The following is an 18,312-nucleotide window of genomic DNA, read 5'->3' on the forward strand; positions in this document are numbered from 1 at the left end:
TGCCCCTCATGATTTTACAATCGTTTCTAAGGTCATCCCTCAGTGTTCTAAGCTCCACGGACAAAGTCTTAGTCTACCAAGTCTTTCTTTTTTGCTGAACACAGTCAAAAACCTTGATTTTGTTTTAGCAACCTTCTTTTTGACATCCTTCCTACAGCAGGGCTCCAGAACTGTACACAACACTTCATATGTGGCCTTATCAATGTCTTGTGCAGCTTTCATATGATGTCCCAACTGCTCCACTCAAACTCAGACCAGTGAAAGTAAGCAGGCCAGTTGTCTTTTTTCTTTTCTTTTTTTTCTCTTTGACTTTCATCCACCATGAATCATTTCTTAACAGCCCAACCTAGCAAGCTGAACCCACACCTGGGCCCTGGGCAATGTACAGCCAGTCATTAGCAGGTGTGTGCGGCCCACCGAGAAAGATTGGCTTACAAAGGGAATATCCTTGCTTACAACCCAGCTTCACCTCTGCAAAATGCCAAAGATTAGGCACACACTGCAAATGGGAAATAAGAGCCAATTATCGAAGTGCTTCAGCAACATGGCACATTATGTTAAAACTCCACGACACAAGTCACCATCCATTACTTTTTGCATGAAAGACATTTCATGCAGATCACAACACCTAACCAGCAACACACGGTGTTAATCACAATAATTGAATGATATGTTTAAGTGGTGTAAGGGTTCAACCAAATGTCCTTTCAATCATGGCAAAAGTAAACCGACTAAATTTCCCCCTTAATTGAGCATTTTTACATTGAAAAACATATTGTCCTTGACAAAGAATAATTATATGTGCTAAGAGAAGTATTTAAAGAAATGAAATCTAGAATACATTCACTCAGATTAAAATGCCATTTACATATAAATTATAGGAAAGATGCTCTTGTTAAATAAAAATAAAATGCAAAAAAAAAAACAATCCAAAGAAAGAGGGATATTTAATAAAATTCCAAGCTATAACAAACTACAAAAATATAAAATGAGTGCAGATATGGTAAAAGATATGAAAAATGTTCTATTGCAGAGTTAAGAAGTTCTCCTTCACTGTTAAATGCTGAGGAAGTCTTAAATCACAATTCATAAAAAATAGGTAAGATGTTCATTGTGGAATCAGCACTGGGCACAAAATTTACATCCTGATTCTGACTTGCTTTAAATACAAATGTACAAAATGTAAACCAAGACAGTTATAGAGAAATTTACAAAACCTCCTTTTTTGTTTAATAAAGACAAAATACAGTTCTAGTAAATGCTATATATTTTTTTTAAATACGTGCAAGTAGCCATTTTCATTGATTTGCTATTGCAATATTCTAAGGAGACACCACCTTGTTTCGAACATCATGATCCCAACCTCCAAGACAGACCTGAGAGGAAGTGAGGCAGCTAGAGCAAATACAATGGAGTAGCTCTGTCGTGTGGAATGGATACCCTACCAGGAAACTGGTGCTTTCCCGCTAAATAGTTCCAGTAAATGGTAAAATCTGAAGAATACAAATATTCTCCACACGGACGATGAGCTGGGACTAGCTGTTTCCTCCACAGTTCGAATTAGCTTGATGGCAATTCACATGGTGATTGGAATGAGCCTTCACACCTGTAGTGCTGTTTGAATTACTATGATGATTCTGCAAAAGAGACCACAGTTTTCGTCTTTACCATTCGTTTTCAAGTCAGTACACTGCAAGCAGACGGTAAAAAGTAATTTTGATTGATGAGAACAAATTAATATTTTGACAGCAATCTCATAATGGAGAAATGCGTGGGAAGGAACTGCTTTGCTGGTTTAAACCGAAGATAGACACAAAATGCTGGAGCAACTCAGCGTGGCAGGCAGCATCTCTGGAGAGTAGGAATGGACAATGTTTCAGGTCGAGTCCCTTCTTCAGAGTCTGAAGAAGGGTCTCGATCCAAAACGTAATCCATTCCTTCTCTTGAAAGATGCTGCCTGTCCCGGGGAGTTACTCCAGCATGTTGTGTCTATCTTCATACTGGAGAAATGTGGTTCCATTCTGGAATTTAAAATGGAACCTTTCTCATTACGTGACGAAATTTAGGTTAAGAATTTATATTTTCTTATTTCGCTGCCTTTAGATATTTTCTTATTTCGCTACAGAGACAACGAAATGCATTTTAATTTGCTTTCTTTAAAAGGTATTTAATGTATTTAGTATTTCAGTAATTACAAGATGTCAGTGCCTTGAATCTGCACAGCAGCTGACACCTCAGGGACCTGGGTAGACATAGAACACAGAACAGTAGAGCACAGGTATGGGCCCTTTCGCCTACAATGTATGCCGCAAACAAAATGCCTTTAAACATCTCATCTGCCTGTACATCATCCATGCTGCTCTATTCCTTACACTTCCATGTGCCTATCTAAATCCCTCTTAAATGGCACTATTGTAACTGTCACACCACCGGTCCAGGCCCCCAACACTCTGTGTAAAAAACATGCCCCTCACATCTCCATTAAACTCTCTCAGCTCATCTTATAGCTATGCCCTCTAGTGTTGGATATTTCCACCCTGGGAAAAAGATTCTGACTGTCTATCTATGCCTCTCATAATTTTATATATTTCTATCCTGTCTTCTTTCAACCTCCAATGTTCCAGAGAAAACAACCCACGTTTATCCAACCTCCCCTTGTAGCTGAAAACATCGAACCTACGCAGTATTCCGGTAAACCTCCCATGCACCCTCTCCAAAGCCTCCACATCCTTCCTGCAACAGGACGACTAGAACTGTACATCATACTCCAATTATGCATGCAAATACTCCAAATTACAATGGGGCTTCACCAAGACGAAACAACTTAAATAACCTGTCTGGTGTCTGCCATTTTCAGGGCAGGAAGAGAACCTGCACGGATGAATTTGTGGTGAAAGAGCCATCTGCTCTTATGTGGTTTATGGGGAGCATAATCTGCTCTTGTGAGGCACTTCAGCAGCATTCCTGGTGAACCGTGAGCCCTGTGTGTGGCTGGTATCTCTGGCTCCATTGAAAGCAGAGGTCCGGTCACAAGGAGTCCCTCACTGCTCAATAGACCATTCATTCAGCTGGTCATTACTGACATGTCACTACAGAGCTCCATGCTGGTCTCATGTACAAGAGACCAGTCCTCTTTGAAACCAGGCCAGAGTTAGAAACATTAAGGGTTGTGATCTCATTGAAACATGTAAGGGGCATGATGGGTGGATGTTGGGATGTTTTCACTAGTGGATGAATCTTGAACAAGGGGACATAAACACAAAATAAGGAGCATTTTAATCAGATAGTTTATAGAAATTTCATTTTGCAGAGACTGGAAAATCTTTGGAAATTCTTTGCCCCAGGGAGTTATGGAGACTAAGAGCATTTAAAATGGTAAAGTGCAGAACAGTGGGGCAGCAGTAGAATTGCTGCCTTACAGCACCAGAGACCCAGGTTCGATCCAGACCACAGGTGCTTTCTGATTAGAGTTTGCACGTTCTCCCTGTGACCGCGTGGGTTTTCCCGGGGGCTCCGCTTTCCTCCTACATTCCAAAGATGTGCAGGTTTGTCGGTAAATTGGCTTCTGTAAATTGTCCCTAGTGTGTAGGATAGAACTTGTGTACGGTGATTGCTGGTCCAAGCAGACTTGGTAGGCCGAAAGGCCTGTTTCCACACTGCATCTCAAAGTAAACAAATATTTAAAAGAGGGCAATGGGGATCTGTTGCAGAGATGATGTTGAGGCCTGGGGTAGATCAGGAACAGGCCCTTTGGCCCATATTGTCCGTGCCAAACATGATGCCAAGTTAAACTAGTTTCATCTGCCCTCATGCAATCCATATCCCTCCATATCCATGTGCCTATCTAAAAGCCTCTTTAAATGCCACTATCGCATGTGCCCCCACCACCACCACTGGCAGCACGTTCCGGGCACCCACCACTCTGTGTAAACAAATCGCCATGCACATTTCCTTTAAACTTTACCCTTAAAGCTATGCCCTTTAGTCTTTGACATTTTCCACCCTGGGGAAAAAGTTCTGACTGTCCACCGTGTCCATGCTCACCAGAAATGTATCAAACCTCACCTTAGTCTTCAATGCTCCAGAGAAATCAATTTGCTTCTCATAGCTAGTAGTCTCAAATCCAGGCTGCAAACTGGTAAACCCCTTCTGCACTCTCTTTAAAGCCTTCACATCCTTTCTGCGATAGGGCGATATTTCTACAGAATATCCTCTCCAGGTACCTTCAATCCTTTATGACCAGAATATTGCCTTCTTTGGCTCAGTATCCATTTTTTCTTAATGTTTTTCTATGTTTCTATGGCTTACATTAATGTCCATTTTGTTGTATCCCCCCATATTGTTCTACACAACAGCGTACGGTTCTAAATACCATGCAACAAACCAAACATAAAAATTTAAAAGGTCAGACAGTGTGTCTGGAGAAAAAGGATGGCTGACGTTCCGACCTGAAGCTTCACCCATCCTTTATCTCCAGAGTCGATGCTGACCCACTGAGTTACTCCAGCACCAAAATGCATTTAGTTGTCTCTGTACTGTACACTGACAATGACAATTAAAATTGAATCTGAATCTGAATCTGACTTTGTGTCTATCTTTGGTATATACCAGCATCTGCAGTTCTTTGTTTCTATAAAAAATGCAAATACTTTGCACGGTGGTGCAGCGGTAGAGTTGCTCCCTTACAGCGCTTGCAGCACCGGAGACCAGGGTTCGATCCCGACTACGAGTGCTGTCTGTATGGAGTTTGTACGTCCTCCCCATGACTGCATATGTTTTCTCCAAGATCTTCGGTTTCCTCCCACACTTCCACACACAAAGACGTACAGGTACATAGGTAAATTGGCTTGGTATAAGTGTAACTTGTCCCTAGTGTGTGTGGGATAGTGTTAATGTGTGGGGATCACTGGTTGGTGTGGACCTGGTGGGCCAAAGGGCCTGTCTCCGTGCTGTATCTCTAAACTAGGCTAAACTAAAACATGCTGTAGATACATTGTAATCAAGTTGGGCAACTTGTGTTGGGAAGACTGGGCTCATTATTCATAGGAACATAGAAAATGTTTTCAGTACCCTGTTCAGTACCCCGTTCCTGCTTTTTACAATCAGTACCCCATTCCTGCTTATCCCCCATATCCCTTGATTCTGTTAGCCCTATGAGCTAAATCTAACTCTCTTGAAAACATCCAGTGATTTGGCCCCCACTGCCATCTGTGGCACAGATTCACAACTCTGGGTGAAAACATTTTTCCTCATCTCAGTCCTAAATGGCCTACCCCTTATTCTTAAAGTGTGACCCCTGGTTCTGGACACCACCAACATGAGGAACATTTTTCCTGCATCTAGCCTGTCAAATCCATTAAGAGTTTTATATGTTTCTATAAGATTCCCTCTCATCCTTATAAATTCCTGTGAATACAAGCCCAGTCGACCCATTCTTTCATCATATGTCAGTCCCGCCATCCCAGGAATTAACATGGTGAACCTACGCTGCAGTCCCTCAATAGCAAGAGAGTCCTTACTCAAATTAGGAAACCAAAACTGCACACAATACTCCAGGTGTGGTCTCTACAGTTGGACCTCCTTGCTTCTATTCTCAAATACTCGCTGTGAAGGCCAACATGCCATTTGCTTTCTTCACTGTCTGCTCTACCTGCATGCTTACTTTCAGTGACTGATGAACAAGCACACACAGGTCTCATTGCACCTCCCTTTTTCCTAATCTGACACCATTCAGATAATAATCTGCCATCTTGTTCTTGCCACCAAAGTGGATAACCTCACATTTATCCACATTATACTGCATCTGCCATGCATCTGCCCACTCACCCAACCTGTCCAAGTCACCCTGCAGCCTCATAGCCTCATAGCATTCTGCTCGCAGCTCAAACTGCCACCCAGCTTGGTGTCATCCGCAAACTTGGAGATGTTACATTTACTTCCCTCATCTAAATCATTATTTAAAAGCTTACACTGGAGTAAGTTGAAAGAGGGCAGTTGTACATCATTTTACTTTTCCAAATAGTTAATTGTTTCATTCACAAAGAAAGTTTTCTTCTCTGTTCTGAATAAAAACCGGTCAAACTACCATGCACCGTCACCTTGAAGCTCCAATCCTTCAGCACAACGTCAGTATATCCCAGCCCAACCACTCCGCAAGATTCACTGCCGCTTTCGTCTACTCCAGTCAAATACATTGTCATTAATTTGGAAAATGATTATTTGCTTCTTGCATACACAGTCTCATGATGTATTTATAGAAGCATTCTCAAAATTTGTGTGTAGTAAAATCATTACATGAACGTGTCCGTGTGTTTGATGGCCAAAATTCTACCCAATTGTTTTTTGGTGGTGTTCTGCTTAAGGGAGTTAGATTGAATGTATGTAATACTCAAAAGCCTATCAGTATGTAATTCTCAAAAGCCTATCAGTTTTTCAAACCCTTCAATGCTGTGCAACAGATGAGACAGATTTTTATCACAACTACATTAACCTGTATTCCATTTACCCCAACAAAACTATATATCAATTTTCGTTTCAAAACCTGCATCCCTGAGCAATTGCTTATTTGGAATTGAGTCAACGAGTCATACAGCGTGGAAAGTAGCCCTTCAGCCCAACTTCCCCAAGCTGACCAACATGCTCCATCTACACTAACGCCACCTGTCTGCATTAGCCCCATAACTCTCCAAGTCAATCCTATCCATGTACCTGTCCAAATATCTGTTAAATGTTTTGGTAGTCCACGTCTCAGCTACCTCCTATGGCAACTTGTTTCATATACCCACCACCCTTTGTGTAAAAAAGTTACACCTCAGGTTTCTATTAAAACTTTCTCCCCTCACCTTGAACTTATGTCCTCCGGTTCTCGATTCCTCTACCTTCGGCAAAAGTCTGTGCATTTACACAATCTAATCCTCTCATGATTTTGTACACCTTGATAAGATCACTCCTCATCCTCCTGCCCTCCAAGGAATAAAGTCCTAGCCTGCTCAACATCTCCCGATAGCTCAGGCCCTCAAGTCCTGGCAACATCCTCGTAAATCTTCTCTGCACCCTTTCCAGCTTGACAACATCTTTCCTATAACATGGTGACCACAACTGAACCAAATACACTAAATGTGGACCAAAACTGAACATAATACTCCAAATGCGGCCTCACCAATGTTTTATTCAACTGTAACATGACCTCCCAACTTCTATACTCAATATTATGAAGGCCAATGTGCCAAAAGCCTTTTTGACCCCCCTATTTACCTGTGATGCCACTTTCAATGAACTATGTACTTGTACTGCTTGATCCCTCTGCACTACAACCCTCCCCAGAGCCCTGCCATTCACTACGCAGGTCCTGCCCAAGTTAGACTTCCCAAAATCCAACAACTTGCATTGATCTGTTTTAAATTCCATCAACCATTCCTCAGCCCACCTGCCCACCTAAGCAAGAACCTGTTGCAGTTTTTGACAACCATCTTCACTATCTACAATACGACCCACTTTAGTGTCATCTGAAAACTTGCTAATCATGCCTTGTACGTTCTCATCCAAATCATTGATATAGATGACAAACAGCAATGGGTCCAGAACTGAACCCTGAGGCACACCACTTGTCACAGGCCTTCAGTCCGAAAAGCGACCTTCCACCATCACCTTCTGGTTCCTTCAATGAAGCCAATTTTCTATCCATTTAACTATCTCTCCGTGGAATGGAAGAACGATGTGTGTGGAGAAGTGGTCCAAAATATTGCTATTCTTTACGTGAAACCGATCAGGGGATAACTTACTGACTCAATGTGTTCCATGCTCCTTCATTTGTCATGTTCAGATTCAACCTTGTGTTGTCACTTGACAATGCCCTGTCTGAAAAAAGCTCTGAGAATAGCTAAGGACAAACTCCACACACACCTGGATCTCCTGCCATCAGGCAAGCGATACCGCAGCATCAAAGCCCGGACTACAACCAGGCTGCTGTGAGGCTGCTAAACAGTCACTCCACCTGATTCTGCTGCTTTGCACTGACAATTTAATAACTCTGTACTGGCCACTCAAATCAGCTGCCCTGGACATTTTAATGACTGTTTTTACTGTATTTTAATGTTGCTGTTTTACCTGCTTTTAATTATTTATACTGTATCATCAGGGACTGGATTGTTTTTACTGTTATTATGTGTGAAATGTTTAAGGTTTAGGTGCGATGCTCCGGTATTCCCTGGGAAATGTCTTTTCATTTTGCACTGTACAATTGTTGCTTTGCAAGATGACAATACAGGTTGATTGATTGATTGATTGATTGATTGATTGATTGATTGATTGATAAAGCACATAATGGGGGCTGACATGCCCTAACCCAGTGAATTAGATCCATTCAGCTGAAAAAAATCCACTTAAGCTTTCGATCAAAGATCTAGAAAAGTACCATGTAGGTGGCTTTAGTTCTTCACTGTTATATCATGGCTTTATGATGGAAAATTAATTATACCAACTCCAAATTCCAGAAACTAATCTGCAGCAAAGTAAGCATGCTTCAAAAATAAATTCAACATTGGAGCACAAAGTGTTAATTCTCATCTATATTACGCTGCAATTAGAGGGCAGTACAGTTTTATGATTAGATTTACTGAGGAGGTACCACAAGATGGCACTAACTGTGCTCCACTGTGTTTCTGTGCCTCTCATGTACTTACTGATCTGGCATTTTTGTTAATTAAACCAATATTAACCATTAGCTTCTGATAAAGTTGAAGGAACCAAACAATAGAACCATTGTTTATAGTCGCGGGGCATTTTAGATGTCTCAGGTCACCAAATATAAATGTAAATCCAAATATAGATCACCAATATGAAAATTGTGGCAGCCAATGTAACACAGATACACACAGCAACTGAGAACCTTGCACAGATTAGTCGCACCTGCCGCCGGAAGAGCCTCTGAAGTAGACTTCTCTTGGGTGGTTCAGGCAGGTAGCTCCTGTCGAGGTCCTGAGATAGACTTCCATTTGGACCAAATACATTCAGTTCCTTAAAACATTCCGTTTCTATCATCTGCGGTGAACAGAAGAAAAAAAGATTACTGACTGCACAATGAATGCACACAAAATATTTTCACATTTCCTCATTCAAGGTATTTTGAACAAACATGGTGTATTTGTTATCAAAAAGCACGACGCAATGCTCCTCACCTGTATCAACTGATTACCTGTCAGGCTTTATCCTGCCCCCTTTCTTCCAGCTTTTTCTTTTCCCCCTCACCCTGCAATCAGTCTGAAGAAGGGGCCAACCTGAAACGTCACCTATCCATGTTTTTCTGGGATGCTGTCTGACCTGCTAAGTTAAGGGGCTGTCCCACTGCGGCGACCTAGTTGGCGAGTTTAGAAGAGTTTAGGAGAGTTTGAAAAAGTGTCATGTTGAGGACCTCCTTCGACTATGTGGAAGACCTCCTTCAACCATGTTGAAGACTAGCTTCGACTAGCTTCGGGAAAATTGGACTCTGAATAGTGGAGAGTGATTACAACCTCCTTCGATCTCCTTTGACCTCCCTTCCATAATGTTGAAGACTATCTACGACTACCTTCGACTACCCTCGATTACCTACAAATAACATGCTGACCTACTATGACCTACCTCGACTAAACCCAAGAGTAAAAAAAATTTGAATTTTTCCATGGCGACCTTTTTTTACTCGCTGGCATTTTTCAGCATGTTGAAAAATACGCCGCGACTTACCTGAGGCCTTGAATACGTGGGGACTACTCTCGAGCATGAAGGAGAGTTACAAAGACCTCCTAAGTCCTCGTGTCGACCATGCTGCGAGTATGAGTCGATGGCAAACTCTTCTGAACTCGCGGATTAGGTCGCCACAGTGGGACAGCCCCTATACTTTTTCGTAATTCAGCATCTACAGTTCCTTGTTTCTACAGTATATTTGTTTTTATTAACTGCTGGAAACAAATCAGCCACGAAGAACATGCTTAACGAGCATCTACCAGGGCAGGGTTTCGACCCACCTTCACTCCATAGATGCTGTATACCTGCTGAGTTTCTCCAGCATTTTTGTCCACCTTCGATTTTCTAGCATCTGCAGTTCCTTCTTAAACACAGTATACACAGTTTTTCTTCCTTTCTTTAGTTTAATTTAGTTTAGAGATGTAGCATAGAAACAGACCCTTTGGCCCACTGAGTCCGGGCTGACTAAGGATCACATACACTGCTTCTCGCCTACACTGGGGACAAGTTACAGAAGCCAATTAACCTACAAACCTGCACATCTTCAGAATGTGGGAGGAAACCGGAGCACCCGGAGAAAAACCCCACGTGGGCACAGGGAGAACGTACAAACTCCGTACAGACAGCACCCATAGTCAGGATTGAAACCAGGTTTCTGGTGCTGTACGGCAGCAAATCTACCTCCACTTCCTCTTTGTGAGTCCTTTGATTGAGAATGTCTTGTTTTCATTCTGGTTTTGTGGGTTCTGAGATGCTGATGGGATCCATGCAGGAATTACAGACACTTCCACAGGGGCAGGAGGGGGGGTGATGGGCCAGGGTGAGCGGGTAATTTGAGAGGTGATTTGTTCCTTCCGTCATTTATATCCAGCTTCTGTGTGCTGCTGGAGCACAGTTTCTAGAGTATTTACCTCCTCCTGAAAGCTCCTTCTCACTTTGACCAACCAATGGGTTAGAGATTCCCAGGCGTGAGAAATGGAGACGCTGGGAAACTTCAAGGAATCTTTCAACATATCCTTGAATCATCATCTCCACCCAACTGATAATTCCCTCCCACTGTAGAATGCAGAACAAAGTGTTTGTTTTGGGAGTCTGGTGTTAAATATTGTGAACACCATCACCTACCATTGTGAACGACCATCACCAGGTGCAGAAGTGAGAAAACGCACACCTCCAGATTCAGGGACAATTTCTTCCCAGCTATTATCAGGCAACTGAACCATCCTATCTACAACTAGAGAGCAGTCCTGAGCTACCATCTACCTTATTGGAGACTCTCAGACTATCTTTAATTGGACTTTACTGGACTTTATCTTGCACTAAACATTATTCACTTTACCCTGTATCACGACAGTGTGGACGGCTTGATAGTAAACATGATTAAACATGATTATGGTCTTTCCGCTGACTGGTTAGCACGCAACAAAAGCATTTCACTGTACCTCAGTACACGTGACAATAAACTAAACTAAATCCAACATAGACAACTGAAAACAACTTGGGCCTCAACGCTGAGGATGCTGGTCTGCCAGACGACAATGATGACAGTTCGCTTCACCTTCCAGTGAACTTAGAGGATTTTGCAAAGGCATATTTCAGCACATATTTGTTGAAAGACAAAGATAGAACCTGCCTCGGGCAGAGGCAATGCAAGTAATCTGTCACACGCATTTACACCCGTACTGCTATGACTTGGAAAACAGGATGCCACTAGGCACAGCAATGGGGCAGAATTCATTCATGATACATTTTCACCTCAGTGGTGTATTTAGTGTTGAACAAGGAACTGCAGATACTGGTTTACACAAAAAGACACAAAATGCTGTCATAGCTCAGCGGGTCAGGCAGCCTCTCTGGAGATCATGGATAGGTGACGTTTTGGGTCGGGGCCCTTCTTCTGACATTTTAGAGGGGGTGGGGGTTGGATGAAATCAGGAAGAGATGTATCAACCCGAAACGTCACCTATCCATATTCTCCAGAGATGCTGCCTGACCCGCTGAGTTACTCCAGCACTGTGTGTCCCTCTGGTGTTTATAGAGCTTCTTTTTGTATACCAGTAGCGCAGCTAGTAGAGCTGCTGCCTCACTGATCTATGCTAGAGTCCCGGGTTTGATCCTGATCTCTGGTGCTGTCCATCTATGGTCTGCACATTCTTCATGCAAACAAATGAGTTTCCTCTGAGTGCTCCGTTTTCCCCCCACATCTCCAAGACATGCAGCTTTGCAGGTTATTTGGCCTCCATAAATTGTAGGGATGAGAAAATTGGATAACAGAGAACTAGTGTGAATGGGTGAACAATGGTTGGTGTGAATTCAGAGGGCCGAGGGGACTGTTGGGGAGGGGAAGGGGCAATCCTCTGCTCTTCTATAGAATATTATGAGGGATTTTTTGCATCTACCTGAGAGCGGACAGAACCTCAGTTTGTCGGAGAGGCTGAGAATCGAGAACTAGAGGACATTGGTTTAAGGTGAGGGGGGAAGGTTTAATAGGAACCTGAGGGGTAACCTTTTTTACACAAAAGGTGGTGAGTGTATGGAACAAGTTGCTGGAGGAGGTAATTGAGGCAAGTACTATCATAATGTTTAAAAGACATTTGGACAGGTACATGGATAGGATAGGTTTCGAGGGTTATGGGTGAATCGCAGGCAAGTGGGACTAGCGTAGATGGGACATGTTGGTTAGTGTGGGCAGGTTGGGCGGAAGGGCTTGTTTCCACACTGTATCGTTCTACGGTTATATCTCCAACTCTGCAGTTTTCCCAAGGGCTGCATAGGCAGGTCAATCTAGATTATTGGTGCACAAGACTCCAGAAGTCACTCAGAGATAAGAGTGCTACTATTCATAAAATGTAGTGCATGAATTACATCCATGCAGCGCTAATTTAACTGAGCAAGGGTGTGCATGCAGATAAGTAGGCGGCGCGACTCTCGTCAGCAGCGGCCTCTGCAGCCCGTCCGCCATTTTTTGTTGGGGTGTGCAGCACTAATTTAAAATCTCTCCCTGCACGGGAGACCCGGTGTCACAGCGATGTGATGGATGTTTATGTAACTAATAATTGCAGAAACGGCATTTCGTTTGGACCTTCCAAATGACAATTAAATTGAATCTTGAATCTTCTTAATTTTAGACATATGCATACTTCTTAATTAATCTCCAATGCCCCTGTTGTTATTTATCCAGCTGTGTTTCATCCTTAACAAACTTCTGCTTAGGTAGAATGGTTGATCTTAGAGTCATAGTTATTGAGTGATACAGTGTGAAACAGGCCCTTTGGCCCATCTTGCCCACACGGGCCAACATGTCGCAGCTACACTAGTCCCACCAGCCTGCATTTAGTCCATATCCCTCCAAACTTGTCCTATCCATGTACCTAAACGTTGAGATAGTCCCAGCCTCAACTACCTCCTCTGGCAACTTGTACACCCACCACCCTTTGTGTGAAAAGTTACCCCTCAGATTCCTATTAAATCTTTTGATAATGAGAGGCCCTCTGGTCCTCGATTCCCCCACTCTGGGCAATAGATTCTGTGCATCTACCAGATCTATTCCTCTCATTTTTAAATTCTGAACAGAGGCTATTACATGCTTTTTATATATTTTCATAAACTGCTTCTGTGAATAACCAACATGACGAAAGAAAAGCTGACTGTCATAAGTTTAAACAGCAAGCTAACACGAGGAATACAATCTTTCTTTCAATGCAGCCAAATTCAAAAGGAAATGGTATTTGGCTCACCTCATTCTGCCAGGGAATAGAAACACAGCCAGTAGAAAACTTTGAATAGAAATCGTCATCCGTCTGGTCCAGGTTCACCCCTTTCACAGTGGAGAACTGTTCAATATCCAGCACATCTTTGCAGTAGACTGCTCGTGGCTGTTGGAAGAGCAACAAATAACATGAGAAATGCCTGCAGTGCCACGAAACACAGAACGAAACAGACGCAGAACGTTCACATTTTCTCCCTTTTTTCTTCCAAAATTGTTTGTCAAACCCTGTGCTGAATATATTCGCTGGGAAGGGGAAGAGAAATTGCTGGGGATCACAGCTTTTCACCCATTAGAGGTGTAGTGTAGAATAATAGGCCACGGCATTGTAGCCAGTGCTAAAATGCCTATCTATTAAAGCCTTCATATAGTTAGAGGATGTCTGAAGGTTATATTTCCCAGCTTGACCGGATTCAGATCTGCTTTCCAGAGATGGAGGCAGGATTTAAAACAACATTTCATTGTGCTGTGTAAACAAATCAACAAGTTATGATTTACAAATATGAATATTTAATCAGCTCCCTTTCTGAATGGCCATAACCCAATTCCCCAAAGCAGCTGCAAATGGCTTCTAATAGTTTTTCTTGAAATTTAAGGAAAACTTCTATGTGCAATAAATTGTAGTGAATGAGTCATTACACCAGTGGACATTACACAAATTTACAACAATCCAGTTTGAGTAATTTGCGGTGTTATGAGATTCTATTTGGATGAGTGGTAATGACAATGCACTGAGCTCATGTACAGGCTGAAAATTGGTGCGGCTCCACTAAGTAGTGGTCCAGGGGGAAGGTTAAAGAGGAAATGTATATTATGTTGCGTGGAAGTAAGATTCCTGCATGTTCAGCCTGTTAAATTAGAAAACTGCCAAACCCTGGAATGTCTCTGAGAGTTTTTGTCATCCTGCAAATCTGACCAGGCTCCAGTCAAGCTGTGGTATCGAGAAACTTTACAAATTTAAGCAACTAGTCAAAATAAAAATCTAAAATGAAATGTAGAATGGGCAATAGCACTTATTAAGAATTAAAAACATTAAGCTAAACTCAAAATAAAAGGGAACATCTTTCTCTTTGGAGAAACAAGGAACTGCTGATACTGGTGAAGCAAGGAAAGACGCAAAATGCTGGAGTAACTCAGCGAATCAGGCAGCATCCCTGGAGAATACGGAGAGGTGACATTTCAGGTCAGGGCCCTTCTTCAGACTCTAAAGAAGGGTCCTGACCCAAAATGTCACCTATCCATCTTCTTCAGGGATGCTGCCTTATCCTCCGAGTTACTCGAGCATTTTTGTGTCCTATTTTTCTCTTTTGTTTCCTGATCCACATCCCTGCATTCCCCAAATCAATGGGGTTACACACTCTGTGCCTGGGCAGCAACTGGGAACTCCTTCTTCTGTGTACATTGCTGAGGAATGTGGAATGAACTGACCAGGGTGGTACCGCTTGGATCTCACATATATAAATAATTGCCGTAGGTTCTGAATTGAATTGAATTGAATACTTTATTGTCACATGTGACAAGTCACTGTGAACTGTTTTGCTTGCATACCATGCCAAGGTATATAAATAGTTGCCCATAAAGGGCACTTACAAAGTTACAAATTCACCGCCCCCTCCATCCAGTTCCCCCATAGTTCTTTCCCCCATCCCCCCTCCCTCACAACGGTTCTGTTTGTAACTGCTCGATGTTTACTAGCAAAATCTGGGCCATATCGTTCAACATATCTGCAAATGATCCTTCCAGCAGTGCCTCATTACTCACATCAGGTACAAATGGAGGCTCCATGATGCCCGCTTCTAATCGTTTGAAGTTGATATCCCTGAAGAATGGGGTTTTCTTCACATCCGAAGCACCACCCCCCGCACATCCCAATCTTTGCTTGGGGTCTTTGGTTAGCAACTATTGAGGGGGGAAAAAATCAGAGATTTCACATTGTTACCAATTCTTCAAACAGACAACTCAAAATTTTCATCAGAGTTGCACATATTTGTGTCAATCATCTCAAGTTAGTTCCCATTGCCCATATTAGTGTGATAACACATTAGGGGTACACTTTGGTATTAAGCATTTGGGGATGTCTTGAGGTCAAGGTAACTGCAACAAGCAAAGTCCTCTCTATTTTGGTGGTGCAGATTATATTGTATTCTAATTATAATATATTTATGAATACAAACATCATTCCCCCTATTTTTCCTATTTGTCTTTTTGCCTTTATACCAGCAAATGTACACATTTCTTTTGTAATCCAGCATCTGCAAATCCTTGTTCTCTCTGTTATGAAGAAGAAGAAATCTGTTCACATGGGAAGTAAAAGGTTAGTTTGATTATGTCACTTTAATCCTCGAGTTTTTTAAAGATTTCGAGTTTCAGTTAAAGCGATATGCTTCATTCCACGTTAAGAGAACAGGATGACAAACTGATCTTTGAATTCTGTGCATGCAATACCATTGCTTTAATAAAATGGATGGACTGGGTGATTGCAGACTGAAGAAGGGTCTCAACCCGAAACATCACCCATTCCTTCTCTCCAGAGAAGCTGCCTGTCCCGCTGAATTACTCCGGCATTTTGTGTCTACCTTAGATTTAAACCAGCATCTGCGGTTATTTCCTCCACTGTGTATGTGAAATTGCTCAAAGATCTCTACACATATTATATACCAATCGTCTGCTTGAAAACCAGTATTCGTAGATCATTCTGAGAAATATGATAGCAATAAATATGATAACAGATAGGGTAGACATAGAATCTTTTTCCCAGGATGTAAAAATCAAATTCTAGGGGGCAAAGTTTAAAGGGGATGAGTGGCGCAGGTTTGTTACACAGAGGGTGGTGTGTGCCTGGAACACACCGCCTGGGTCGTAGCGTCAGATACGTTTCTGGCATTTAGGAGTTTTTGGATAGGCTGATGGACATGTAGGGAATGGAGGGTTTCTGGGTTATATATGTGATGGTGCAGACATTGCGAGCCAAAGGGCATGCTCTTGTGTGGTGCTGTTCTATATTCTATGAATCTAGCTGTACAGCATGATTGTTCAGCTTGTACAGTAACTGCTCAGAAGTTCCAGCTCACACAGAGATCTCTAATCAACAAGCACTGTGGGATTTCCTTTACCAGAAGCACTGCTGTGGTTTAAGATGGCGTCTTACCACCATCTTTTCAAGCACAATAAATTTTAGCCTTGCCAATAATTTCCAGATCCCATAAATGAGTAAAGAAACATATGTAATATGCCCGAGGCTGCCAAAGCTATCAAAATCCAATAGGAGGCAGACTAATTCATTAAACATGAGAGCGATTTCCTTACAGTGTGGTTGCAAGTTTTCTTTTTTACCACACGCATCCCAGCTCCTTTTATGCCCGGCCACATACTATGGATAGTTGTAACACTGTGCCAAACCCAGAAAGCAAATAAGCTAGCAGGAAATTAGCAATTCATGTTCCGCAAATAAAAATAATTAAATAGGACTGCAAATGCTGGAAATGGAAATAAAAATCAGAAACTGCTTGAAATACAGAGCAGATCCAATAATGTGAAAACTCCTGCCAATGCTTCACCTTTCCATATCAAGAGTCAAGAGTGTTTTATTGCCATATGTCTCAAAACAGAACAATACAATTCTTACTTGCAGCAGCAGCACAACAGGTTGGTAAACACCACACTCAATAGATCATATAAAAAAAAAAAAAGCTCAATAAATTAAAAAACCCAATGGCCATATGGTATTTCTCCGGGTGTTCCGGTTTCCTCCCACACTCCAAAGACGTACAAGTTTGTAGGTTAATTGGCTTCAGTAAAAATTGTAAAGTTTCCCTAGTGTGTAGGAGTAGGATAGTGTTAGTGTACGGGTCGGCATGGACTCGGCTCGAAAGGCCTGTTTCTGTGCTGTATCTCTAAAGTCCAAAATACTCAGCATCAACAACCCTCTGGGATAAGGGAATCCAAACATTGAACCAGAATGCCCGATATAGGAGGGGGAATGCATTTGACCCTTTGAGCGTACTTTGCCACGTAATGGTTTTGGCTGATCTCGTCAATAGAGTTTTCCTGCACTATCCCCGCATTCTTGGATCCTTTATTAAGCAAAATCTCTGTTTTGATTTAACTCTATGTCTCCACTCTCATCCAGGTTAGACAATTCCAAAGATTCACCACCATCTGTTTGAAGATATTTCTCTTCCTCAAGTGGAAATGGTAGAAGCGGTTACAATTACAATGTTTAAAAAACATTTGTACAGGTACATGTTCAGGAAACGTTTAGATGGCGACGGGCCAAAAGCAAGCAAAGAGAATTAGGGCACGCAGGCAACTTGGTTGGCATGGACAAGTTGGACCAAAGGGCCTGTTTCTGTGCTGAATCGATAATGCCATCCGCAAACACTACTATAATAACCACTGCCAATATGCTTAAAATGGTCATTTCCCCTCCACAAGAGCAAGTGCAAACTTTAGTGAAGGATATCTGAGTGCTCTTACGGAAGGTGGGTTGACCATTAAATATATTTGAGATATTATTTACTGGAGCTTACCAACTTGCAAATAGACTTTGCCTCTTCAGAGAACTTGTCTGAGTACGTTTCTTCTGTTTCCAGCACTCGTCTGTCCACCTCCTCCCTTTTGACTTTCTCTTTCCGACCTCTAAATGGGGACTGGCCTGCAATCATTTCAAAGATCAAGCACCCCAGAGCCCAGAGATCGGGGCTCAATGTATATCGACGATTATTTAGTACCTCTGGTGCTAGAAAACAAAACTCCAAATTTAAAATCTGAACTTTGGTCAACAGATTCAAATTTCAATAAAAGAAAATCAGATTGATCCAACCCCT

General features: G+C 42.2%; 1 protein-coding gene across 1 annotated transcript in view; it reads right to left on the reverse strand.

Annotated features, from left to right (window-relative positions):
- Window positions 1–927: 927 nt before the first annotated feature.
- LOC129704020 (G protein-coupled receptor kinase 5-like) overlaps window positions 928–18,312 on the reverse strand; it is a 226,470-nt gene continuing 209,085 nt past the window's right edge. Inside the window, exons 12-16 of the mRNA XM_055646840.1 lie at window positions 18,016–18,224; window positions 15,248–15,385; window positions 13,458–13,595; window positions 8,908–9,039; window positions 928–1,637 (exon numbers count right to left, since the gene is read on the reverse strand). Coding sequence (XP_055502815.1) covers window positions 1,536–1,637; window positions 8,908–9,039; window positions 13,458–13,595; window positions 15,248–15,385; window positions 18,016–18,224 — 719 coding nt within the window. The 3' untranslated portion in view covers window positions 928–1,535. The remainder of the gene's footprint in view (window positions 1,638–8,907; window positions 9,040–13,457; window positions 13,596–15,247; window positions 15,386–18,015; window positions 18,225–18,312) is intronic.

The sequence above is a fragment of the Leucoraja erinacea genome, chromosome 15 (assembly GCF_028641065.1).
Source record: "Leucoraja erinacea ecotype New England chromosome 15, Leri_hhj_1, whole genome shotgun sequence".
In the NCBI taxonomy this organism is placed as follows: Eukaryota; Metazoa; Chordata; class Chondrichthyes; order Rajiformes; family Rajidae; genus Leucoraja; species Leucoraja erinaceus.